General features: G+C 47.1%; 1 protein-coding gene across 2 annotated transcripts in view; it reads left to right on the forward strand.

Moving 5' to 3' along the window:
• The window catches only part of LOC133356807 (chemokine-like protein TAFA-2), a 99,921-nt gene extending 81,170 nt beyond the window's left edge, over nucleotides 1-18,751 (forward strand). For both annotated transcript variants that reach the window (XM_061574503.1, XM_061574504.1), the window contains exons 3-5: nucleotides 4,603-4,752; nucleotides 8,897-9,021; nucleotides 15,543-18,751. In XM_061574503.1, coding sequence (XP_061430487.1) covers nucleotides 4,603-4,752; nucleotides 8,897-9,021; nucleotides 15,543-15,554 — 287 coding nt within the window. In that variant the 3' untranslated portion in view covers nucleotides 15,555-18,751. The remainder of the gene's footprint in view (nucleotides 1-4,602; nucleotides 4,753-8,896; nucleotides 9,022-15,542) is intronic.
• The last annotated feature ends 8,700 nt before the right edge of the window (nucleotides 18,752-27,451 follow it).

Raw genomic sequence — 27,451 nt, forward strand, 5'->3', positions numbered from 1 at the left:
AAAAAAAAGATTCCAGTTGTTTTTGATGATGAGAATAGCTGTTGAATTACAATTTGTAAATACACTTAAATAAATAATGTTTCCTTTTTAGCACTGCGACTTAATTGCGTATCGCTTATTGCAGCAAAACAAAACAACGCAAGCAAAGCTCGCAATGTGAAGTTTGTGAGTGTCATCCCGAGGCGATTTGTTGTGCGTAGTACTTTCCGCGTCCCTGGAGATTTAGGGTCGTCCATAAATGACGTCACGCACTTAGGGGGGGGGGGTGGGAGTCAGACATTTGTGACGATGTGTGACGACGGGGGGGGGGGGGGTGAGAAATGTGACGTCACATCAAAATGCGCAACTTTAAATAAATATAGACAACACGTTCTACTTAATTAAATAGACTTTGTAATAAATGTTTTCTCCTACAACATCAGAGTGCAGCGGCACATTAAATACGCACTACAATGACAATAGTTTAAAGCGATTTGAAGCATGTTTTATTTTTTTCGGGGGGGGGGGCACAGTTTTGTGACGTCATATTTGAGGGGGGGGGGTACAACATCGTCCAAAATCGCGTGACGTCATTTATGGACGGCCCTTTTGCTCCTCATCGCCGCCGCTGGCTCGCATTGCACGCGAAGGGCCTCGCACAGCAGTGGATTGACAAAGAAAAGTGCAAACGACCGTTTCCAAGGCATGTCACACGAATAATGTTCTACTCCATCTCACAATGGCTCCATCACCACGTGCACGAGCCAGATGCCTTTGTCGAGGTCTGCTCGCCACGACGAGAGAGTGTTCGTGTCGTTTTGCTGTTCCTTCTCCTCCTCTTACTCTTTGGTATTTTCGGTAAAGTCACGTAGGTAAAATAATGAATAAAATAAAATAAATGAAAACAACTCAATGAAATCACGACGTTTCGGAGGCAACACAAGCCTCCCTCATCAGGTGTAATAAAAAGGCACAGCAAAATAATTGTAGCGAGAGTTATTTGTGATGAGACATTGTTACATAGGGGACGAGGAGGGGAGAGGAGCCAAGGGGGACAGGCGCAGGATGGGAGAGGGGGGGTTGGGGTGTGGGCGGAGCCAGGAAGGTGATTGACAAGAAGGACGGAGCCCCGGATGGGGGGGGGGGGCGCATTGCGGGGGAGAGTGGCGGTTGAGGTGTAACATGTCATTAACATGTCATTAACATGGTTAATCACATCTTTCCAACGATTGCTCAATTTGAATTAATCTTCTCGGTTGAAGTTATGTCTATGTTTGTATATTTGTATAGCCTCATGGAAAAATCTTTGGTGGTATCCAGACGGCTTGCAGAGTACCTTGGTATCGGAGAAAACAATATCCTCTTCTTGTTGAAGAAGAGCGGGCTACGGAGGGTTCACGCTATGTCCCACAGTGTGGTGTGCGAGGCCACGATGGTCCTCCTGCGGCTTCTCTTTATTTGATTTCAATTCACGAAGCAGATGCGCGCATTTGGCCCGTTGACGTTACGATGCTGCGGGTCGATGGTTTCGCCCCACCCTCCCCACCCAGCCCTTCCCCACCCTCCCCACCCAGCCCCTCTCCACCCTCCCCACCCAGCCCCTCCCCACCCTCCCCACCCAGCCCCGTCCCACCCTCCTCACCCAGCCCCTCCCCACCCTCCCCACCCAGCCCCACCCTCCCCACCTAGCCCCTCCACACCCTCCCCTCCCCACCCAGCCCCTCCCTCCCCACCCAGCCCATCCCTGCACGACGGACACAATAATCCCCTGTGGGCTGGTGTAACCTGGCGGTTCCTACCAGTAATACACAGCTATAGACATATATATGCACACATCTATATTCACATTTTCAAAAAACACCACCTTACATGCAAACATCTCAAGAAGCACTGTTGTCTTAAAGGCATCTTGAGGCTCTGCTATATTTTATTGGGTAAAGATTTATAAATTACAAGTATGGCGCACAGCATGATTGCTTTTGTGATAAGGTTTCCTTAGCCATTACAAAGCAAATCATTGAAAACCCACAATGCACCGCCTCCAAGGGCGCCCCTAACCGACGGAAATTACATTCTCGATCACAATTATAATTGCCATTATCTTTGTTAAAAATAGACCGCCACTTCATCAATAATTTGTACATTTTTTCATCATTAAACCCGGCCGCTTTTGTGTGTGTGTGTGGAAAACTTAAAGATGGTGGGGTAATCAAATAGGTGGCACGGACAGCCTTGATAACAAACCTACTTGCTGTACTGCCACTTGGAGATCTCGCTTAACCCGCAAAGATTCCTTAAACTCAAATGTTTTTTTCTGAAGCGCAAAGTACGTTGAACTTCTTTCGCACCGTACGCACCCAACCGTGCCAATCGGAGGGTGCGGGGGAAGCACAACAAACTCGACACGAAAATCAGTCCTGAAGGATTTAGTTTTCGGTCTAGATTTAAAAGTGCATAGCTCCACAGTGACTTCCTGATATCGGAAGGAAGCGTAAATGGTACCAAAAACTGCTCAAGTTCACAGCGACATTTGCTGGTCCGCAGATTATTATTATTTTTTAACTGGCACGTCGTAACGCCGCCAAACACCCCCCCCAACTCCAAAACCAAACAATAACACTCGTTTGCTGATTGATCAATTAAACCTCCCCATTTGCCGCTGAACTGCTGTATCTGCTAATTGGGGGATCAGTAAATGTAAGCCATCGCCCGGGTGCTAAAAGCAAATTGGTGTCATCTGTCAGGATGGTGCCCGCATCTATCACCTGTCCTGGGGTGTCTCCCGTGTTCAATCCAGCACGCACGTGCACAGCTCTTCCCACACAGACCAGCAAATCTAAGAATTGCATTCTCTTGGATTTGCTTGCTTTATTGATTTTTTTTAGTTTGCATTTTAATGAGGTTCCACGATTTACATGGAATGTTCTTGCCAATAGCGTTTATCTGACGAGTCCCACACTGCTGATGAGACCGAGAAGGTTGAAACCGGATAAGTCTTTGAATGCTTCATGAAATGCTGCTTGATTATATTTTTCTGGATAGCCGAATGGCTGATGGACTAAGAGCTAGTTGAACTACCTCGCCTGGTATACAGGAGGTCGTGGGTTCGATCCCTACCCTGCCACCTGTTTATTTGGAGTTTGCGTGTTCTCCCCGCGGTCACGTATATTTTTCTCCGGGTCCTCCGGTTTTCCCCTCCACATTATGCTTTGAGAATATTTGGTTGCTGCTATAAATTCGCACTCGATAAGCCACTTCGTTGAGCTATCAATTGCGGCCAGGTCGCTTCTGAAAAACAGCTGGTAAAATAAAAAATTGTTTAGTTTTAGCGACGATCCCCCCTCGGTAACCCGACAGCCACCTCCTGAGAGTTTGCGTTCCTGAATATCGCGTACCGAGGCTCGTATCGCATGCGGCTATTTTCAACCTCCTGACTCCGTTGAATTTTTAATCATTGTTACACACACACACAGATCCATCTCGGCTGGCGCGGCGAATAGGATTCTTGCCTTCGCGACGAGAGACGCGCAAGTTCACATCTTAGAAATCCTCGTCCAGTTGCAAGTCGGTAAAACGAGAAGCGCATGTTGAGATGTCACCCGTGGTTGTCTTGAGCCTGTCAGGCGACCACAGCTGGCATTTACGTTGAGCCCGCGAGGTAACGAATGTTACAGAGTGCAGATTTTAGCCGAGGGGACCCTGATGGCAATGGGCCCTTGCGCGCCCCAAGGCGAACGCAACACAAGCCTGCAAGCCAAGCGGTTATGAGTCTGATCTTGGAAGCTAAGCGGCGTTGAGTCCGGTTGGTCCTTGGATGAGAGACTTTGTGAGAATTCGGGGTTTGCGAGGTGGTTAACGGGAGATGACGGGATGGCGGTGGATTGTAGCATCGACACGTGGAGAAGTTTACGTCTTATACCCTTTCGTACACGTGGGTTTTCTCTGGGTATCATATTTCGTCTCCTGATGCCGGTGGGCTAAAGCAGTGAACTATTTGTCTTTTGTCAACGTGACACTTTTTTGCTGATTGGCCATGTCGGGTGATGGAGGGTTACGACACATTTATAAATAACGCGATTTAACCCAAAAACGTTGATTATGAATATTTCGTCTCACACACGCCAAACGCAAATGGAATTCGCCAAACAACACAATGCAGACCTCTCTTTAAATTTTTTTATGATTGCTACTGTTTCCGGCCACGTGAATATGGAATTCACATGCCTGGTTAAGAGCCCGAGTTTTTTGTTGTTGTGGCGAGCGGCATCGCAGTGGTTAGCGCGACGAGCTACGAATTTGGCGACCCAGGTTCGATTTCTCGCTCGCGGCCAACGTCGACGACAAACAATCCGAACCGTTCCCAGACGTGGCCTCCCTCGGCCTGAGCCTCACACGAACACGCATGTGCGGCGTGTGAACACCGGCGCTGGGGAGACAAAGGCGGCCGGGCGTGGTTCAGGCCCGACACGAGGGCCACGTTGGCTTGCAACAGGTGTGCTCGCTTCACAGCACTCCCCTCCCTTACCCCCCTCCCCCCAATGTGCCCGCGAATGCCACCAGGGTTGGTTTGGAGGGGGCCCAATCTTTTGTCTCCCCGCGTGTCCTCCCGCGCGTGTGCGTCAGGCCACGTGAAGATGGGCACGTGCGAGGTGGTGGAAGCCCACCGCTGCTGCAACAAGAACAAGATCGAGGAGCGATCGCAGACCGTCAAGTGCTCCTGCCTGCCCGGCCAGGTGGCCGGCACCACGCGCGCCCGGCCCTCCTGCGTCGAAGGTACATCGGAATAAGTAATATTTAAAAATACTTGTAAAAACACACGCTGTAATGAAATGTACCGTACTGGTAATGGCAGAACTCCACGACTCTAGGAAGTGTCCCCCGAGGCTTGCTATAACTTAAGGGGCCGTGGTGATTTACAGCCAACGTCAGCTGAGTGTGGACAATTACAGCCGAGCCGAAACATAACATGTAAAAAAGATGGTTAAATTTTCTTTTTTATGTTTCGTTGATAGAATATAGTATTGTCACCAGTATGACATAAGTATACCAAGTTTGCAGTCGATACCACATTGGGAAGTGGGGTTAAAATTGAGTTACAAGATTTGAAGATACGACAACAACAACAGACAGAGGGAGTTAATAGAAAGCGAGTAAAAATATTGTTAAAAAATATATTTTTTATTTTTTATTATAGAATATAGTATTGTCCTCAGTAAGACATAACTATACGAAGTTTGCAGTCGATACCACATTGGGAAGTGGGTTAAAATTGAGTTGCAAGATTTGAGGATACGACAACAACAACAACAACAGACAGAGTGAGTTAAATAAAAGCGTGTAATGAAAAAAACCCCTTGGCCGTGGAGGCGACCGTTTTATAAACCGAAGGGCCCGGTTAAGAGGCGCAGGACCCCAACAATCGCCGGCTCGTGCCGTGGCTGGCGGGTGGAGACCTTCACTCAAGAGCGGTGGGGGGGCAGCTCGAGAAAAGAGTCGGTGAATAATAAAATAATAAAATAAAACATAATAAAATAATTCTCACGACGTTTCGGCCACAACGCAAGCAGCCGTCCTCAGGTGAAGAACAGGTCTGTCGGGAAGACAGCGTCTGAATTTCCCTTCTACGTGACTTTACCGAAAGAACCAAGAAGATGAATCCCTGCAGTCACGAAAGCTTTAAATCGAAAAAGAGTCGGTGAGTTGAAGCCAGGAATTGCCCAAGTTCTAGCGGTGCAGTCAATTTTATTTTTTGTGTAACCGCCGTTGTGTTCGCACAGCCGCGGCGGAGTCGTATAGGCGTTGGCGGCTTGCCCCGGTGTAATCTCGCGACCGAGACGCACCCCCAGCTTATTGCATTGAGGTGGTCAATAGGCGGCACGCCTGTGTAATATTCACAGCGCAAATTGTGACAAATCCCGTTTCGACGCAGTTGTAGCACAGCGAAAGTAGGTCGTTCAACCTGTCTATCTCCCTATACAGGGTGCTGCAAAAAAATGTTCACACTTATATGGGACTATCGTTTTTAATGGGAAAAGAATGGATAGTACACTGTAACATGATAACAAATGTAGGTATAAAATAAAATAAATTAAATCACGATGTTTCGATTGCAACACGAGCAATCATCATCAGGTGGGAAAACCACAGCAAGAATTTTGTTTTATTCTAAATGTGAAAAAAATTTTTTAGCACATTTAGAATAAAATATTAATTTTGCATATTTAGAATAAAAAATAAAATTTCTTGCTGTGGGTTTCCCACCTGATGACGATTGCTGTGTTGCAATGGAAAAGTCGTGATTTAATTTATTTTATTTTCTACCTACGTGACTTTACCAAAAGAACCAAGAGTATGGATCCCTGCAGTCACGAAAACTTGAAACAAATGTATGTTAATAGCTTAAAAAAGTCAAAGAGTCTCCCACTATTCTCCATCGTTGTCAACGCGTGCCTGGAATCTTCTCCAGGTGGTCTTTAGAGCCCGGCGGCAGCACATTCCTTGTGGTGTTGTTGCAAATTCTCAGAAGCTATCACATTTTTTGAAGCACCTTGTATATATATTTAGTGTGATTATCGAGTACGTGTTGGTTTTTATATGGCACCAACTCTGGATTTCTCCCACATGCGAAACAATGCATATGTACGTATGTTGAACTTTTTTCGCGTATGGCAATCGGCGACAATTCTTTGGGCAGAAACCCTTGTGAAATTCTGAGTACTCGCATGAACTTGATCGCCCAGTGGGAGGGAGCGGTAAGGAGGAAAGGACAATTTTGCCCGAGCCTCTACGGTGGCGAGATGTTATCTCCCCGCTTGGTCTACAGGAGGTCGTGGGTTCTATACCGACCCTGACGCCTGCTGTTTAGGTGGGGTTTGCACGTTCTCTCTCCTCGTGGTCGCGTGGATTTTTCTTCGGGTCCTCTGGTTTTCCCTGCCACATTTTAGAATCAATATCCGTCCAGAGTATTTGGCTGCTATAAGTTTCCACGCGATAAGCCACTAAGTTGAGCTATCATTTGTGGCCAGGTCACTTCTGAAAAAAAAGCTGTATAGCTCAGTGGGCTTTACCTGTTAAAGTAAAATTTGTTTAGTTTATTTTTAATTTCACGTAAAAGAGGGCCCCACAATGTACTCTTTGTCGTTCATGAATAAGACATCCTGTCCCTGGGCCTCCAGTCTCATGCCTCTTCTACATGGCCCTGCTTATGGGATAAACCATGGAATACAAGGCAATAAGCGTTATTGTTGTTATATGTGGAGTACTTCATCCACTGAACAAAGATAATCCAGACTCAACACTGTCCATTGACTCAACACTGCCCATAGACTCAACACTGCACCATAGACTCAACACTGCCCATAAACTCAACACTGCACCATAGACTCAACACTGCCCACAGACTCAATACTTCTCATAGACTCAGCACTGCCCACAGACTCAACACTGCCCATAGACTCAACACTGCCCATAGACTCAACACTGCCCATAGACTCAACACTGCCCATAGACTCAACACTGCCCATAGACTCAACACTGCCCATAGACTCAACACTGCCCATAGACTCAACACTGCCCATAGACTCAACACTGCCCATAGACTCAACACTGCCCATAGACTCAACACTGCCCATAGACTCAACACTACCCATAGACTCAACACTGCCCATAGACTCAACACTACCCATAGACTCAACACTACCCCTGCACATTCTCTTCCTCTTCCCTCCCTTCGCCCCCCCCCCAATCCTTCCCGTCCCTCCCTTACCCTTTCACGACCCCACTAATTGCCCCTCTATCGCGGTCACCCAATCCTCAATACCTTGTAGCATGCCCCCTGCCATCAAAATCTTTCTATTTTATGACCGTTTATTAATTTTTTTAAAACCACGTCAAACGCGTCGAGTTAAGGCGCTAGACAAATATAAAATAAGAAAAGACGTGGGTTCACTCTCAATTTACGACAAACAACACCTGCGGCAGCTGGCATTCGACTTACCTGGGTCGCCCCCTTCCTAAGTGATCTCACCCTGCGGTGAGTAACTGGCGTGCTTTAGCGAAGAGATCAGTTCTTGTGCGGGATTGAGATGGATTGTGGCTTCGCAGGATCACGAGGGATGATCGTGTGGGGGAGGCTTTTGTCCAGCAGCCCATCGACAGTTGCTGCTGATGATGGGAGTGATGCATTGTGGTTAACGTCTGCGCTGGGTAAACAAAGATCACAGAAGCAAGAGGGACGGATAGCAGAGTGCTGGCGAGTCAAAGATCCCCCGCATAGCCTTTAACAGACTGTTGGGGCAAGTGATGTTTAGCACGCAACTATGAAGGCCGGCACGGCACACGAGGGGGTGGGTGGCCAGCACCACGGCCGGTCGCCTTTGTCTCCCCCGTGGCGATGTTCACGCATTGCAGCAGGTATTCATTTGAAACTGAGTCGACCTAAGGGAGGCCCCCGGACCATTTCAGATAATCGTCACTGGCGTTGGCCATGAACGGGAGTCGAAATCGTGTCGCCAGGTTTGTAGTGCGACGTGCAAACCGCCACATTACCTCTCCCCACACACGCACTATCCTCTTAAAACACATTCCTGCAGAGGGAGCTGGTAGGAACGTTCGGTTGCTCGGTCAATGGCCAGGGTCAACGGCGGCGTGGTGTATTCCGCAAATATGCCCGACTGCGAGGGCGGGCACAAGCCGGCGTGAGTAGGCTAAACGTTGAGTTTTATAAGGGCACCACGGGGTGACCAGTTCTTCCCCACCCAGCCCCACCCCTCCCACCCAGCCCCTATGTATGTATGTTGAACTTCGTTCGCAACGTACGTAGCCAACCGTGCTAATCTCCGCTATTGTGCTTTCCAGTTATGTGAAGGTTTTCTTCAGCGAGTGATCGTGTGGGTTTGTGTGTGTGTGTGTGCTGCAGCGTCGATAGTGGTGCAGAAGTGGTGGTGTGAAATGAAGCCGTGCCTGGAGGGAGAAGAGTGCAAGGTGTTGCCCGATCGCACGGGGTGGACCTGCTCCAACGGCAACAAGGTCAAAACCACCAAGGTAACTGGGTCTGCCGGCCACACAGCTTACCGATAGAGACAAAGACGCGGTTAGGAAACGCGCCCCCAGCTTATTGCATTGAGGTGGTCAATAAGCGGCACGCCTGCGTAATATTCACAGCGCAAATCGTGACAAATCCCGTTTCGACGCAGTTGTAGCACAGTGAAGAAGGTCGTTCAACCTGTCTGTCTCCCTATACAGGACGCTTCAAAAAAATGTTCAGACTTATATGGGGCTATCGTTTTTAATGGGAAAATAATGGATAGTACACTGTAACATGATAACAAATGTATACTCTTGTTTCTTTCGGTAAAGTCACGTAGGTATAAAATAAAATAAATAAAATCACGACGTTTTGATTGCAACACAAGCGATCGTCATTAGGTGGTCGGGATTTTCATGACCGTGTCAATAGGCTGAGCCAGGAGCTAGAGAGAGATCCTGGGGCCCAGCAAGTGCTGGACCGTTGAGGCTAGTCCTCGGCCCTTGAGGCCAGCTTGTGGGAGCCCCTTGACCCTGGGATGTCCCTCGGTCCGTGGGTTTGGCCGCGTTTCAAACTGGTGAGGCGCAACTTAGCAGGCGGGTCTCGGTAACTCTCGCGAAGACGATCGAATGGTCGACAAAAACTCCTTAAGGATGACGTTGCTGCGGTCGTAGTACCGTGGAGATATTCGGACAAAACTCGTTCAGGGAGTTTCCCAGAAGCTTGGCGACTAAAGCCCGACGCTTGAAGCGACGATTCTTGTCGACCGAGTCGATGATGTCGTGCGCTCACCACATGTCGTGACACCTTCGATCAGCGCGGTTGGCTATGTATGGTGCGAAAGAAGTTCAGCATACGTACGTACGTGACAGCCTCTTGATGCTGACCTCGACGCAAACGGTTTCCTGACCTTTGCTTCACACGGATGCCTCGGCCTCGAATTCAGGAACCAGGTGGAGTGGTCGCGCGGTGGGTTTCTCTCTCTCCAAGGGGACTCAGAATGGCCATGGTGCATCTTCACAGTCGAAAGAAGGGCCCTTTGTCCGACACACTGAAAAACAGCGTATCGTCGGACTAACATCTCGCTTTCCTGCCCCTTGCCAGAACAGTCCATTATTTTTGTTTCACGATGGCCGTGCTCAAACCATTGAGCCAGCACTGCTGAACCTTGGGGTCAAATCTAGTGAGTAATTCAACGAAAAACGATGTTCTCAACTGCAGCGGTTTTGACGGAGTCAGTCTGGTAACCTTTGGCTGAACAAAACGTCATCATGTTTGGTTTTACACTTGTTCCGGCACAGCGCGGCTCCAACGGGCCGCATTTCATTTTGTCAGTCAACACGTGAACACTCTTTGCAGAACATATTGATCGCTTTCACCGGTAGTAGTAATCTCCGTGGCCAGGTGTGCTCAAGGGTTCGAGCACTGAGATGGTACGACTCAGATCCTCACGTTTGAATCCACGTAGCCGGTCTCCCAAGTGTAGTGTGGTGATTGTCTCAGCTCGGTCACCAATGTCTGCACAATGAAAACCAACACGTTACATTTTATTTGAACAACATTTTTTGTTATTTTACCTGGTAAGACCCTGGTAAGCGATCTGGCCACAAATGATAGTGGCTTATCATCAAGTGGAAATGTATAGCAGCCAAATACTCTAAACGCACGTTGATTCCAAATGTGGAGGGGAAAACCGGGGGACCCGGAGAAAAATCCACGCGGCCACGGCGAGAACATGCAAACTCCAAATATGCACTCGTCATGGGCAGAGTCGAACCCACGACCTCCTGCATACAAGGCGAGCGAGGGAGTTAACATCTTGCCACCGTGGCGTCCCTAATGATGATTTCATCATCTCAAGTGTAGTGATTTCATCATAATCATTATCATCACTATCAACCATGATACATCTACTGCTGGATGACAACCTTCCGAAGGCTGCGGCACCTCTCATAATCCAGTAATGTAATAAAGACAAATATTCCCCGTGTAGCCTTTAATAAATAGACTGTTGTGGCAAATGCTGTGAGCTGGCACCCATGAAGGCGGACACAGCACACGTGGCCAGCACCACACCCGGCCACATTTTGTTTCCCTAGCGGTGATGTTTACACATCGCACCAAGTACTCATTTGAGGCGGATTCTACCTAGGGGATGCCTAGAACCGCTTCAGAATAATCATCACTGGTGTTGGTTTCTGTGCAAATAGTAGGTTATTGTGTGCTGGAATCATGGCCCAAATTTACCAATTTCGAAAATTACCTGCAAATTGTCCGATTGGGATTACACAGCAGCAATCGACACCCCACACTGGCAGACTAATGCCCACTTGCAGGCCAGGTGCTAAGTTGCGTTGTGCCCACAGTGACAGCTGCCACCACGGATCCCCTATCAAATGTTTGAGATGAGTTTTGATGGAAGCTGTCAATGCCAAGTCATCATTATCATTGTGCCTCTGGCATCAGGTCAGGAATTTTAGAAAATTCACTCTTGGCCTACGCGCAGTGATTATGACACTTGGGGGGGTGGGAGGAGCCACACAAACACACCATCATATGGGAGTATGTATGCATTTTGAACTTTTGGATCGTACGTTGCCAACCTTGCTAATCGGAGGTGCGGGGGAAGGACAACCAAACGAAACACAAAAAGCAGCAATTCTAAAGAAATGAGTTTTCAATCGAGATGATTTACAAGTGTGTAGCCCGCAGTGTCTTCCTAACATTGTAAGCAAGAGCGTTCCGGACGGCCGCAGGAGCACATCTGACAGCGCGCGATGGGGCGACCGTCTTTATTCGATTGATGACTCGCCAAAACAGACGTAAAAATGTGAAGCACACAGGGGCCGTCCATAAATGACGTCACGCACCTAGGGGGGAGGGGGGTCAGACATTTGTGACGATATGTGACAAGGGGGGGGGGGGGGGTTTGAGAAATGTGACGTCACATCAACATACACAACTTTTAATAAATATAGACAACACGTTCTACTTAATTAAATCGACTTTTTAATAAATGTTTTCTCCTACAACATCAGAGTGCAGCGCCACATTAAATACGCACTACAATGACAATAGTTTAAAGCGATTTGAAGCATGTTTAATTTTGGGGGGGGGGGGGGGGCAGAGCTTTGTGACGTCTTATTTGAGAAGGGGTCTGACTTTTTGTGACGCCGTGTGACGAAGGTGGGGGGGGGGGGGTTAAAAAATCGTCCAAAATCACGTGACGTCATTTATGGACGGCCCCACAGAGGGTGCTAGCTCGTGCGCACGCTTGCAGGCAGGTGTCAGTGAGTGGCTTCTGAATGATGATGACAGAGGCGTAGTCACGACATTATCAGCTCAGGGGGTGCGGCAGTTGGTCACGTGGGCCGCCAATATTAGATTTTCTGCAATTCGCGGAAGCCAAAGCTTACCGCTCTAATTAAATAGTAAAAAACAGACGTGGTTACGTAAGTGAAAGCACTTTCATGAAAATAAATTTACACCGCGTTTTAAATTATTGTTATGTCCTCTGACACTTTTGGTGGCTGTCAAGGGGGGCTCCAACTCGCAGCTTTGGCCACCAGGGGGAGGAGTGGCAAGGCACCCCCCCCCCACCCCACGCTCGTTACGCGACTGGATGATGACGAAGATGGGCCTCGTGAAAAGGGAACCACTAATGTATTACTCAACCTTTAATGAATGTGTTCAGGGAGCGGCTTGTCAAATTAGCGACGTATGCAATATGTCCTCAGCTGTACATACATTTCTGCCTAATGGGTTACAAGGCTTGGCAAGAGATTTACAATTGTGAAGATAATTCCGCACGAGATGGATCATTTGCTGCTATCATGAAAGTCTAATGTTCAGGTTGATACAATATCGCCGAGTCTATAATTTCCGCTCCGTTGAAGAATCGCGTTGCGTGTGCACAAAGTTTGGTGCCGGAACGCTTCCACTAAGCAGTGCACGGGAAACTGTTTTGTTTTCGACAGAAGAAAGTGGGGAAAATGATTCGTAGTTGTTTATTTTTACGTCGACCATGAAAGTTAAAATGTATTTAGGGGAACGTCTGAATCGAGAAATTATAGTGATCATTTAAAGCGCCTTAGTATTGTAAGAAAAAATGCCCAGGTGCCCGAAGGATCAACGCTTGAATCAGTGTACATCACCTGCCACGACACATGATGGATCAGAAACATGGACAATGACGAAGAACGTGGAACAAAGACGCATGAAGAGATGCAGTACATGCTTGGAATTGCACTGGGAGACAGAAAGAGGAACATAATGGCAGCGCAATGGCCAGGATATGCTTTCTCCCCCCCTCCCCCCGGTACGAAGGAGGTCGTGGGTTCGATCCCGGACGCTGACGATGCCTGTTGTATATTTGGAGGCCGCATGTTTTCTCTCTCTCGCCCGTGGTGGTCGCGTGGATTTTCCTCCGGGTTTGCCCCCCCCCGCCTCCGCCACATTTTAGAATATGCGTCTAGATTATTTGGCTGCGACTATGAATCCCAAGTTGTGATGCTGTAGGCCACTTCGGTGAGCTATTATCGTGCGTGGCCAGGTCACCTGTGAAAATGAATGACTAGATCAGTGGGCTTCACCTCGTGAATAATAGAACACAATTTAAGGACGTTTGCAATTCATGAATGCCTAATGCAAGATGTTGTCACTCATCATCAGCCATGGTCAATCCACTGCTCAATGAAGGCCTTCCCAAGTCACTGACATCCTGTCATGCAACAATCCACGCTGCACGCGGGCTGATCTCATCACTCCATCTCCTCGGTAGACGATCCTTTCTGACGCGTTCCTTTTTTCTCATGACAGCCATTCCATGATTATTACTATTCCTGACCTTCGGCCCCTTAGCGGCCGTGACCCTTGTAAACAATTATTTTACGGTGATTCAACTTTCGATGCAAGAACTTGAACGAGGTTAACACTCGCTCTGGCACTGCCACTCACACAGAGAGAAAGAGAGAGAGAGAGAACAACGGTAACGTTTTATTTACGAAACAACATTGTCGTAAAAGTACACACACACACACAGAGTCTCGGCGTTGTACAATCCCAGCGCGCTCTCGGATCAATAAATCCGGAGCTGAGTGCTCGTTAGGGTGTTTTAACACGCCGACTGGTGGACCTGTGGGTGTTTGTGAAAATTGCCACAGCTGCTCACGCATGGGTTGAGGTCCACCACCATAGTCCTGAGCTTTAATGACCGACGATTTAATGACTTAATAATGATCAGGCCTGCTAAAAGGGGGAGAACGCGATGCTTTGGCCGGTTCCGTGAGGCCCGGCAAGCTTTATGTTCTATCGAGCGCGTGAGAGATGGTGTCACGACCGTTTGGCCGTGACACCAGCGGTGTCAGCGGTGCCGTGAACTCCCGATTGAGAGACGCTCAGCTCGTCACGTGGGGACGCGTTTAACAATCAGCGGGCGCGTGCGGCATGGAACGAGTTAATTTGTCATTTTAACGAGAGCAGTAAGTTGCGCGAACGGGAAAAGACGGAGCGTGCTGGGTCGAGAGGACTGGAGTTTGGGAAACTCTGCAGAAACTGGGTTATTGAAGCTGGTCTGGGCCACCATTAGGTTAACTCAGCATACAATGATTACATGGTGTGCTTGCGATGTCATGAACACCGGCTAGAGTTTCCACCTGTCCTGGTTTAACGAGGCTTGCCACGCTTATTGAGGCAGCCGTCCTGTCGGAAATCTGCGAGTCTTCCCGGCACAGTTGCGTGAGACATTCTTGTTCTTCCCATGATATGTCCCCTGTTATACTGGTAGGAACCACCACAGGGGATTATTGTGTCCGTCCGTCCGTCGTGCATCTAAAAATGGGAGGGGTCGGGCTGGGTGGAGAGGGGCTGGGTGGGGAGGGTGGGGCTGGGTGGGGGGTGGGAGGGGTGGGGCTGGGTGGGGAGGGGCTGGTCACCCCGTGGTGCCCTTATAAAACTCAACGTTTAACCTACTCACGCCGGATTGTGCCCGCCCTCACAGTCGGGCATATTTGCGGAATACACCACGCCACCGTTGACCCTGGCCATTGACTGAGCAACCCAACGTTCCTACCAGCTCCCTCCGCAGGAATGTGTTTTAGCACCGCAGAGGTGGCCAGTTTACTGACGTTGATATTTAAAGCTACGTGACTTTACCGAAAGACCCAAAGAATATGAATTCCATGCAGTCACGAAAGCTTCAAGTCAACTATCCATTGTAATTTATATGAACACATTAACTGCCCACTCTGGTCTTTGCACCTGATTGGCCCACAAGCGACGACGTCACATCTATCGCTCTATTTAAGAGCGACACAGGAGGAGGATTTCTCCACAACTCTGGCTGTCGCCTGATGAAGCTGGTTGTAATTTTTTACCCAAAAATTTAGTCACCCAAAAAAAAACCTCTGTTATGGATCATATTTGATCGCGAATGCCTCTACGCGTTAAACTGCCTAACTGATTTTTTTTGCGTGCGCGTGTCTGTGTGCGTGCGCGTGTCTGTGTGCGTGTGCGTGTCTGTGTGCGTGCGCGTGTACAGGTCAGGACGTAGCCTATGTGAATGGCCAAGCAAGCTTCTCGGTTCGTCCCTCCGAAGAGAGAAATTTAAAACAACTTTCGCGGGAACGTTTCAAAATTTTGCGGACGAAGATGACGACGACGACGACGACGACTACGACGAATGGCACGTGACGACGGAGGAGACGATGCCAAAACCGCGAAAACCACGATGGCGGAGACACAATAAAAACAAACCGCCACGTGTGAGTAAAGCGACGGCGTCGTTCGCTCTCCGGGCGAAGACTGCAACGTCGCCGGGCTGCAAAAGACGGGGGCGGTTTTGCCACGTTGGGGGTAACGGTGAGGGGTGAACGGAAGCATTGGTTATGCACGCCACGGTGCTTCGTTTGAAGCGGATGGTTTTTATTCAACAGATGTGACTGGCGTCAAAACAGAAGAGTGAAACGGACAAGGGGGTTAAAAACGGGGGGGCGGGGGGGAGCGAGAGAGAGAGAGACTCTTATAAAAATCCACGAGATAAAAAACGCCCCAACACAGTTGTCCCTAGCCTTACGAAAAGACGCAGAGAGAGAGAAAAAAACTAAAATTGTGGAAAAAATATTGAAGTCAAAAGTACCGTGTCATGATTTGCAAATGTATTTATACTGATTTCACTCCGTTTCTTAGCTAAATTCCAGGGACTCTTTATTTATCCGGAGCCTGGTAAATGCATAGACATCTATAAAGTAATGTTTTTGTTTACGATTTGTCTAGAGTGCACGGTATTGGCTCCAGACGACCCCTCTCCGTCCCTTGCTGCTGCGAGTTCTTTCCGTGCGAGCGTCCTCCTGCGTGCGTGCCCGTCACTCCGTGAGCCGCTCAATTCTGTCACTTCCTAGGCTTTGCCGTCTCATTGCTCTCGCCACGGTTGAGGGGGGGTAGTGGCGGGGTGCGTACAGGCAAACGGTAAAGGCGCAATCTTGCAATTGCTCGATCAAGCCACTGCAGGCGAAAGGAAGCTCCTACTAGAGGGAGCTCTGGAAGAGCCACATCGAGATGCTATTTTGCCTTCTGCTCTCCCACGCTGGTTACAGAGACGTCTTGGATAGAGGTGGGCGATTTAAGAACGTTGCTCCGCTGGAGATTGAATAGTACCCGCCACCTCTGTATTGCGAGTCAAAGTTGTTTTTTTGTTCCCACCCCGCACCTCCCATCAGCACGGTCGCCTACGTACGGTGCGAAAGAAGTTCAACGTACGTACGTGCAAGTGGTGCCGACCGTTTGCACCGTGGCAAACAATTACCGGCTGCTGTTTTCCTCAGCAAATTTTCAAACAACAACAACAACAACAACCAAAAAAACCCAAAATATGAATTTTTTGGTTGTTGTGTGGTGTCGGTCGCCGAACGACGGTTATCGACTGCCGACGTCACAGCCACCCACGTGCTCGTCGCGTGCTCGTCACGTGCCCGTCACGTGCCTGCCACGTGCTCGTCACGTGCTCGTCGAGCCGCAATCCAAATCAAAAGCCGCCCGCGACGTTTCGCCGGCGTCTGCCGTGGTGGCACGGGCGCAGCTCGAATTTTGTCCGACTTTCAACGCCCTTGAAACGGGTTTCCTTTCACTACGTTCCAGAAGCCCCGTCGCTTTGTTTCGTTTTATGGTTTTGAATATTTGGACGTGAAGTAGGACCGATGTGTTTTTTTGGCGAACTCGCGTTGACATTCGCTCACGTCCTGTTAGTTAGGTTATTTATTTACTTGTGTACAAACACAACTTTTAAAGGACCCTTTGAGATACAAACGATCATGGTGTGAGTCTGGGTTACCGATCACGTTTCGCAGTTTTTTTTTTAAACCGTGTGGCTCTTATTAGTAAAAACAAAATGCACACGTACATGAGACATGTAACAATTCGTCGATTGAAATCAGTTCTTATGCTCACAATTCAAATATCGATTCGTTCATATAAATATAGGTATTTTTTAAACTTAATTTGCAAAGCTAAATTTACAGGTACATTTCATAGCCATGCCATTGTTATGGCTCAAAGACTATCGTCACAGGCGCCGTGCTTCACGCGGTCTGTGACAGTTTCACAGTAGGGGGAGGCGATGATTGCTGTGTGTATAATCCCAACTGAGCAATGTGCACATGTTTGCAAATCTGGACCATGACATCGGCAAACACAATGGCCTTCTCCTCAGTGAATGATGTCGCCCGGATCTTTAACGTCCGCAGTGAATTGGTCGGCGCGTATTTTATTGTTAACCAGGGCGGCCGCGCGGGTTTGAACCGCGAACTGCTGAAGCACAAACGGTCAAAGAAACACCGCCGCTTAGCCAACGATACTAATGAGACGGTAAAATTTGTAGATGAAAATTTATATTATTAATATTATTATTCGATTCTAGAATTGAACCTTGAGTCCAAATCGTGACGAAGTATTGCATCGCTGAATCGATACATGTCTGGTGATTGTATGTACATAGGTTATACGAGACATTACATCAGCCGTGCCACATGTTGAAGCATAACTGACCCATTTTATAACTGTGTATGAGTTAATGAGGCTTTGTAAAAGGAGACTATTTTCACTGAATGTCCATTAATTTAACACTTCTACACGACTTGCTTTGACAGGGTGTTAAGCGCTGAAACATATTTTCCCGACTGGCACAGTGGTTCGCATGTATCGAGGTAGATTGACCAACGTGCAGTCACTAACATATCGTCATATTTTGTAGGAGATTGATACTTTTTTTGGAGGGGATGTATTTAAAGTTATATTTTAATTTGCCTGGGTGGATGGTGGCGTTTTGTATTTATGTGTACGTGCGTTGAACTTCTTTCGCACCGTACGTAGCCAACCGTGCTAATCCGAGGTGCGGGAGATGGACAACAAACTAAATACAAAATGCAGTCCTAAAGAAATGAGTTATCAATCTAATGCAATGCTTTAACGTAAGGCATTATTACAGACTTGTTTTAGTTGAATGCACTCTGATGGTAAATTGGAAACATTTCTCCAGGTTTCTCGCAATAAACCTTGCCCATTTGAACTCCACGACACTGACTTAAGAAGCACATTTCCTGCCCTTTATTTACACTTTTGGAAATGCTATTGTGTTTTAGTGGTTTGGTATATTTAATAAACGTTTATTTATCAGTTTGGTCATTGGAAACATACATATTATGGTAGAGTAGTGCTTAAGGATAAAACTACAATTCCCTGTTGCTACTTTTCTGTTCGAACATATATTTTGCCTATTATTAAATAAAGAAAAGAAAACGTATTTCGGCTATAAATGTGTGCAATTTTTTTTTATAAACACACGATCCACTTATATAACCTCAATAGATGTTGCAAAAGGGTTTAACCACTTCAAAAACGGACACATTTTTTTGGTGTGTGCAAAGCGGGTTAGATGGAGTAGGGGGCATGGAGATGTGTGGGGTGAGGAGCGGGGGTTGGGGGTGGGTGCAGGCTGTGGCATTGATACCGTGCAGGATAACTTTTTAAAATGTGCCCAGGGATTTCCCGTGAAACGAACCCAGGAACTTCTTTGCTTTGAGGCACGAGCGTTAACCACTGCTCCGCCACCATGCCTGCCTCGGTAAGATACATCCCTCGCCTCTGCTACGGCCTTACCCTCACACAAAGACAAAGATCCCCCCCATATAGCCTGCAACAGACTGTTGGGGAAAGTGCTGTTAGGGGCCGACTTAGTCTCCACAGTGGCGATGTTTACACACCGCACCAGGTCCTCGTTTAAGGCTGAGTCGACCTAGCGAAGGCCCAGTACCGTTTCAATACTCGTCACCGGTGTTGGCCGTGTGCGGAAATCGAACTCGCGCAGTGCGCTCACCGCTGCGCCCCCGTTCTCCACCACACACACACACAACACAAAGTAATACAGGGGATTACATTTAGATTTATAGCTCTTGTGACTGCAGGGATTCATATTCTTGGTTCTTTCGGTAAAGTCACGTAGAAGGGAAATAATAACATAATAAAAATATAAAATATATAGTTTAATATTTTATAAATGTTATTCTTTTGTTATTTCCCTTCCACGTGACTTTACCGAAAGAACCAAGAATATAATACAGGGGAGTTTAAAAAAAAACTCACTGGCTGTCGCCTGATGAAGCTAGCTGTAAATGTTGCGGATTTGCTGTCCAACACACCGGTGTGCTGTACTAGTAACGAATTGACATGTTTTGTTTTGCGTGACAACCCTTACTAATTGGCTGTGTCGGGTGGTGGCGGGCTTAACGACACATTAATACTGGTAGAAACCGCCAGGTCACACCAGCCCACAGGGGATTATTGTGTCCGTCGTGCAGGGAGGGGCTGGGTGAGAAGGGAGGCGCTGGGTGGGGAGGGGAGGGTGGGGAGGGGACGGTGGGGAGGGTGGGGCTCGGTGGGTAGGGGAGGGTGGAGAGGGGCTGGGTGGGAAGGGTGGGGAGGGGATGGGTGGGGAGGGTGGGGTTGGGTGTGGGGGGGCTGTGTGGGGAGGGGCTGGTCACCCCGTGGTGCCCTTATAAAACTCAACGTTTAACCTTCTCCCGCCGGCTTGTGCCTGCCCTCACAGTTGGGCATATTTGCGGAATACACCACGCCGCCGTTGACCCTGGCCATTGACCGAGCAACCCAACGTTCCTACCAGTTCCCTCCGCAGGAATGTGTTTTTATGTATGCCATATAACGCCCCCCCACCCCGAATCTGGATGATACAGGGAACCACGAAGCCTCCTCTCACTCGCAGCAGTCGCCTCCCCTTACCCCCTGTGCCTTCCTCTCAGCCATTCCACACAAACTCGTTTTGTCTGAGTCCGACAAGAAAACAATAATGTAGTGGATTGTTTCTTCTTCTTCTCTGCACAAGAAGCCCCAATAACCCCAACCCCTCCCCACCAACCCCCCCACCCCTCTTCAAAGAGCAAGAAGTAACCAACGTGATGTATCTCACATCCCTGTGCGTCTACGACGATTCAAGCGACTATCAAGGTGGATCCAATTGCAAAAAGCGAGTTGTAATTACTGGCGAAGCGTCGTACTCGGATTGTAAATGCTGTGGCTTGGCTCCCCAACACACAACTGGTGTGCTGTACTGGTGACGAATTGGCCACGTTCTGTTTACGTGACAACCCTTACTAGTTGGCTGTGTCGGGTGGTGGCGGATCTAACGACACATTTACATATTTACGCGATCTAACAAACAAAAACCTGTTTTTTTTATTTAAAGCTTTCGTGACTGCAGGGATTCATATTCTTGGTTCTTTCGGTAAAGTCACGTAGAAGGGAAATAATAAAATAACAATAAAAATATACAAACACAGAGACAATTTCAACCGCGAAGATGGATTCTGGCTTAGCAATCATTGGAAGGATTTGATAAACCATTTCGGGTCTTAATTGATTGTGTTCACGCTTACGGTGACTTTCAGACCGCATTCCATTCTCTTCCTCTCCCCCCTCCTCTTTCCCGAACATGGATGGACTCGTCCATCTGACCAACTGCCAAATCGCTGTCCGTGGTGCTGACGTTAAGAAGAAAACGCCACTTTTTTCAAATTTTCTTGCTGTGGATTTCACACCTGATGATGATTGCTTGTGTTGCAGTCGAAACGTCGTGAGAATTGTATTGTTTTATACTTTTATTATTTTATTACTTCCCTTCTACGTGACTTTACCGAAAGAACCAAGAATATAAAAAACCTGTTATGGATGCTATTGGTCGCGAAAGTCGAGTGTTCAGTGATATTTGGACGATTTAAGTGACTCCTGAAGTAGTTCTGCAGTGTCAACCTCCAGGACCATTCCGACTTGACGTGACGCACATCGGAATGTACGAAGGGCCGAGAGCACATTCTGAGACGTGATTGGTGCAAACACCTATGACACTGTGTGTACGTTTTAATGTTAATTACTTGATTCATGGTTCCGTTACTATAATAAACACACGTATTTTTACGTTGTTCAAATACAAAATAAATTAAAGCAGCGAAGAAAAGGGGGTGATAACACTGTTTGTGATATGTGGGTATCATTTTTTTTTTCAATGAAACACCACTCGGGTTTAATTTCCATGCCAAACCATATCCCATCGTATTTAAAGATTAAAATTTCCCCCTCGTGGCCAAATTGCTATTTCAGGAGCCGGTTTGCTGTTGATGCTGTTCTTGAGTTCATGGTTTGAAAAAATCAACACAAACGCACACATTTTGTCAACGCACAGCTTTGTGAATAGTTGACAAAAATTATCTCCTGCACACTGAATGATTAAGAAAAAAAATGTAAAGCAACGTTAACCGGATTTCCCTTGTTACTTGTAGATTTCAAGACATCTTATTAGAAACCAGTGCCTTGAATATCCACTTTTAAAATTACATATCACTCGGAACAATGCATGCGAAGCCTCCCATTGCACAAATCACCATGCTTTGAGAGCACAATGTGAGTGATTGTTCGCCGCACGGCAACGTTACCGTGTTCTCCAGGTTGTAAGATGCGGTGAGTAAGACGTAGCGCGAGCTTGTGCCCTGTCTCGCTAATGTGTTCCTATTTCTGTTATCAAAACTATGCACGACGAGGCTGTGTTGTGAGGTCCGGTGAAACCACCCCCACGGTTGACACGGCTTTGGGATTCCTTCATCCAGCAGTGGATAATAGAAAGGCATGTGAACTAAGAAATACGTAGGTACATTAACGTGATTTCCTGATCAAATGAGAATGGAGGCTGTTCACGTCCAGAGCCGGCGGATGGAAATTCCACATTCCAATGGCAGGGGTGAGTATTTCCACAGGTCAACCCTGGTTGACTTCACCACATGAAGCGGAGGGGTGATGGGCTGAGTCAAAATTAATAACATTCATTTGCATCGAATGGTTTGAACAACCACAAAATAGCAACACACACAATATAATTCCATCACGTCATTTTCTGGAATGCACATTATTTGCACGAAGCCTAGTTTTGCACAAAAAAACCCAAACTTGGGTAAACTTGGCAATTTTGTGTGCAGTAATTCCACGTGATGTGCACATCGCCTAAAGAGAGCGAAGCTTAAAAAGCCATCGCACCATCAGAGTGCTGTGGTCGTGGTTCTTACGAGGGCGGGAATTAGGAGCTCCTCGAGCAATAAATGCATCAGCCGTGCCACCCGAAACTTGGGTAAACTTGGCAATTTTGTGTGCAGTAATTCCACGTGATGTGCACATCGCCTAAAGAAAGCGAAGCTTAAAAAGCCATCGCACCATCAGAGTGCTGTGGTCGTGGTTCTTACGAGGGCGGGAATTAGGAGCTCCTCGAGCAATAAATGCATCAGCCGTGCCACCCGAAACCTGGGCTCATTAAAAACATTCCCCGAATCGCACGGCGCACGCAATTACTGTTACCGAGAATTCACAGCCTGAAATCCTACGACTCGTTCCCCGTATTATTCACTTACCAGTTTGTAGGGCTTTACCAAACCAAGCCATGCACTCTGTTTTATTTGACCAGATAGAGGCTCACTGAACTACAATAGCTTTTTTTTCAGAAGCGACCTGCCCACAAATTATATCTCAACGAAGTGGCTTATCGTGTGGACATTTATAGCAGCCAAATACTCTAAACGCGTGTTGATGGTAAATGTGGAGGGAAAACACCGGGGGACCCGGAGAAAAACCCACGTGACCACGGGGAGAACATGAAAACTTCAAAAATACAAATATACAGGTGTCAGGATTGGGATCGAACTCACAACCTCCCTCACACCAGGCGTGGGAGTTGACATTTCGCCACCACGACGCCCACTACTTAATTAATGGGCCCTGACTCGATGGAAAGAATATCCTGACCATCGACTAAAACTGCGCCGTGCACTTTTCTACTGCCGGTTCGACCAGAGGCGGAGGGGATAAAAAAAAAAAAACTTTACCTCATTATTTTAACTGCTACGTTGCGACAACTAAATTGCAGGCCCAGTGCGCTAACCATTACGCCACGACAGGCAGCAGAACATCGAAACAACAACGCGGACGAAACAAACAAGCTGGCTTGGAACGGTTACCCTGCTACGCTTAGAATGATCAATGGAGGAGGGAGCCTTCGTTGGGATGCTTGGAATCCTTTGGTGTCAGAGACTGTTGAGAATCCTCAGCGTGTCACTGTTGTCTTAGTCATTTAAACGGTGACCTATGGCTCGGTGTTCAAGTTCATTTATTAGGTATAGCCCTGTGAGCCATTCGGCTCTTGAATCGGGTGCAACCGCAACAAACAGAAAACAAAAAAATGAACAAGAAAACATCTTAAAGTGACTAAGTGCAAACATAAAATCCAAGAAAAGACAGCAAAATATTGCAGAAAAAGCACCGTACACCAACACTGTGTGCAAAAATCCCAGTGGGATGCAAGTCAAACAACAACAACCACAAGACAACTTAGATTAAGGCCATCAGTCTAACTCTGTACTACAACAAACAAACATGGCCAAACCAAAACACTTTTCGAAAATCACCAAAATAAAGCCATAAAAGCAATGAAACAGTGATCATAGGAACTGTGACCGAATTTTTACAATAAACGACGTGAACAACATGTACTGCCACCAAACTCTGCAGCCATAGCTGGCTGCATGAGTCACTCCACAACAGCAGGAGCATCAGTCGGTGTTGAAGGTGTGTTTTTAGAAACAACAACCACAACAACAACAACGACGAGTAGTGGTAGAGCGCTCTAGTCCTTGCGTAACACGGCCCCACGCACTTCGTGATATCAAGTGTGGCGCAAAAAGACGTCCGCATTTATTTTTGTTTGGTAGCATTTTTAAATAACCTCCCCCAACGTGTTCTTAAGGCAATGGCTGGTACGGTTACATTTTATTGAACGGCTCTATTCGTGATATATTAGCAGTGCTGGTGATTTCACTTTCCCCGAGAGAGAAAAAAATGGACATCATAAACTGCATTCTGGTACCACGCTAACAGCGGGCAGACTTTTTTTTTTTAGTTTTGAAGAATGATGACATTACATATACTGTCGCTCGTCTATATGCAGTGATCCATGAAAGAACGTGGTTAACTACTGGGTAGCTGGAGGGTGGCTCACAGCCTTTGTACATATGCAAAACACCAACAGCATTTTCTGAAGAAGAACATTAAAGTGTTCTTTCCTTAGGCCACTGTCACAGTAAACGGGAGCAAGTGTGACCGACTTACGCATGTATGTTGAACCTATTTCTCACTGTACGTAGCGAACCTTGCTAATCGGAGGTGTGGAGGAAAGTCAACAAACTAAACACAAAAAGCAGTTTCTTCAGAAACGAGTTTTCAAATCTTCCTCGTATGGCACAGAAGAATGTTCCAGACGGCCACAGAAGCGCATCTTAAAACGCGCGATTCAGTGAAATATGCACTTTTAAATCTTGATTGAAAACCTATTTCTTTGGAACAGCTTTTTGTGTTTTGTTTGTTGTCCTTCCCCCGCATCCTCCGATTAGCACGGTCGGCTGTGTACGGTGGTGCGAAAGAAGTGAAATATACGTACGTGCATTCATTCTACAGAGTATCTTTAGGTGCCAAATCACGTGAAAGCGTTGGCTATGATGATTAATTGACAGCGGTGCCTTCACTTGAGCAATAACTATAATCTGAACGCTGACTTTTCTAAATGTTTTCATGTCACGTTACACGCGCACGCGATGGTATTTATATGTTATGGTGTGACATTGTCTTTAACACTTTATTGGCAAGGAGACGAGAGAAAAAACCACTGGCTTGTCTTTCCTTTCCTAGGAGAAAAGAAAATAAGTGAGAGAGCGAGAGCCATTAGTGCGGTAACGTATTAAATAAATCGCGGTGTGGCAGTCACGCTGCCAGTGGTAACGTCTAATTGCTTTCAGACATTAAAGTGACTTCCGCTTCTTAAAATGGGTGAGTGCGAGGTAGCTGAGGGTGGGTGGAGTGGGAGGGGGGGATTGCGTGGAGATAGAGAGAGAAGGGGGAAGCGAAAAGGGGAGAAATTCTTGAATAAATATAATGGATGCTGCCGAAGGTGTCACCGTTTGCACTCGGTAAAATATGTATGCGACTCGCTGAAATGTTTATTGCTCTGAATAATGCATGCGATTCAATGCAGGCGTTGATTGCCGTACGGTACTTCGAAAAGTGTCGTGCTGAGGAAGACGCCAAGGCCGTTCTGAGAAGCCAACCCGGTTTCTGGGGCTTTATTTCCTCTCGAGTGCCCTTTGATCAAGAGCACGCGAATTCTCTTCGACGTACGGGCCAAAGAATTCTTCACTCGCACGCGCGCGCGTCGTCGTTTCGTAGGGGGCTGACAAAGCGACTCAAACGTTCAACGTTTGCGCTTCAAAAGCGGATGATGATCATGAATCGTAAGCCGTTGAACAGAAAAGGTTAATAATGATAATCAGTCAACGAGAATGATAATAATTGAGTATTTAATAAGCATATTCTTAGGTTTTTTCGGTAAAGTCACGTAGGTAAAAAAAATAAAATTAATAAAAGTAAAATAAAAATAAAATAAAAATCACGAGGTTTCGGAGGCAACACAAGCTTCCGTCTTCAGGTGGAACCGTAACAGCACGACAGCTGTATCAAGTAAATGAGAGATTACAAGAGATACCACTCCGTATATATAATGGTTGAGGGGGGGGGGATGGGCCAGGAACGGCCTACTTTTTATTATTATGGTAAGGTGTGGCTTGAGACTACGGCTAACTTTAATTTTTTACCTACGTGACTTTACCGAAAAAAACCTAAGAATATGAATCCTTGCAGTCACGAAAGCTTCAAATCTAGAATTATTTAATAAGCAAATCAACGAGCAAGGGCGATCGTCTGTCTTGTGACCGAAATTTGTCGGAATAGAATGATACTAAAGTCTTCTGGACAACATTTCCCCCTTCCCAGTTGCATTTGTTTAAGGGCTGCATGCTTACTGATCAGGCTCATAAAGTTGAAGCCAGTCGCAAGTTTACAGACTAAAGAATGCTTAATCACTACTATCATCAAGAGGCATTGCCTAATAACTTACATTGACTCTTTATTTACTTAACACGTAAATAAATCGACAATGATGGTTTGTTTAATTAAACAAATAACAAAACAACTAAATTGAGGTCCATTCGTGGGCCTTTGGACCAATGGATTTTCAGCAGCGTTTATTTAAGTGCCGCAATTCGGAGCCGATTTAAACTTTGGGACTCTCATCCAAAAATGTAAACAATTTTTATTTTATTTTACCAGGTAAGGCCCATTTAGCTATATAGCTCTTTATTTAGAAGCGACCTGACCACAGATGCTAGCTGAACGAAGTGGCGTATCTCTGATTGGCACGGTTGGCTACGTATGGTGCGAAAAGACGTTCAACATACACAAGTAATGTGGACGTTTATAGCCGGCAAATACTCTAAGTGCATGTTTCTAAATGTGGAGGGGAAAACCGGAGAAAATTCTACGCAACCACGGGGAGAGAGAGGGCCTATACAAACTCCAAATACACAGCAGGCGTCAGGGTCGGAATCGAACCCACGACCTCCTTGAATACTCGGCCAGGGAGTTAACATCTCACCACCACGGCGCCCATCAGCAGCGTGTAGCCTGCGTTACAAATGCTGCTGATGTCAAAAGGCAAACGCCTCCCACAAACGCTGTCGGGCTTTTCATGTTATTTTGATGTGCGTTTCTCGACGCGTTTCTGTACGTACGTAACACACGCGTGTCTCTATGTACGCGTGTGTACCTGGTGCGACGTGTAAACATCGCCACTGGGGAGACAAAGGCGGCCGGGCGTGGTGCTGGCCACCCACCCCCTCGTGTGCCGTGGCGGCCTTCATAGGTGCTCGCTAACAGCACTTGCCCCAACAGTCTGTTCAGGCTACACGGGGGGCATCTTTGTCTTTGTGTGCACGAGCGCCTGTTTGCTAGTGAGTCAAGATG

This window comes from Lethenteron reissneri, chromosome 55, assembly GCF_015708825.2.
Source record: "Lethenteron reissneri isolate LAM-NWPU_2019-01 chromosome 55, ASM1570882v1, whole genome shotgun sequence".
NCBI classification, from domain to species: Eukaryota; Metazoa; Chordata; class Hyperoartia; order Petromyzontiformes; family Petromyzontidae; genus Lethenteron; species Lethenteron reissneri.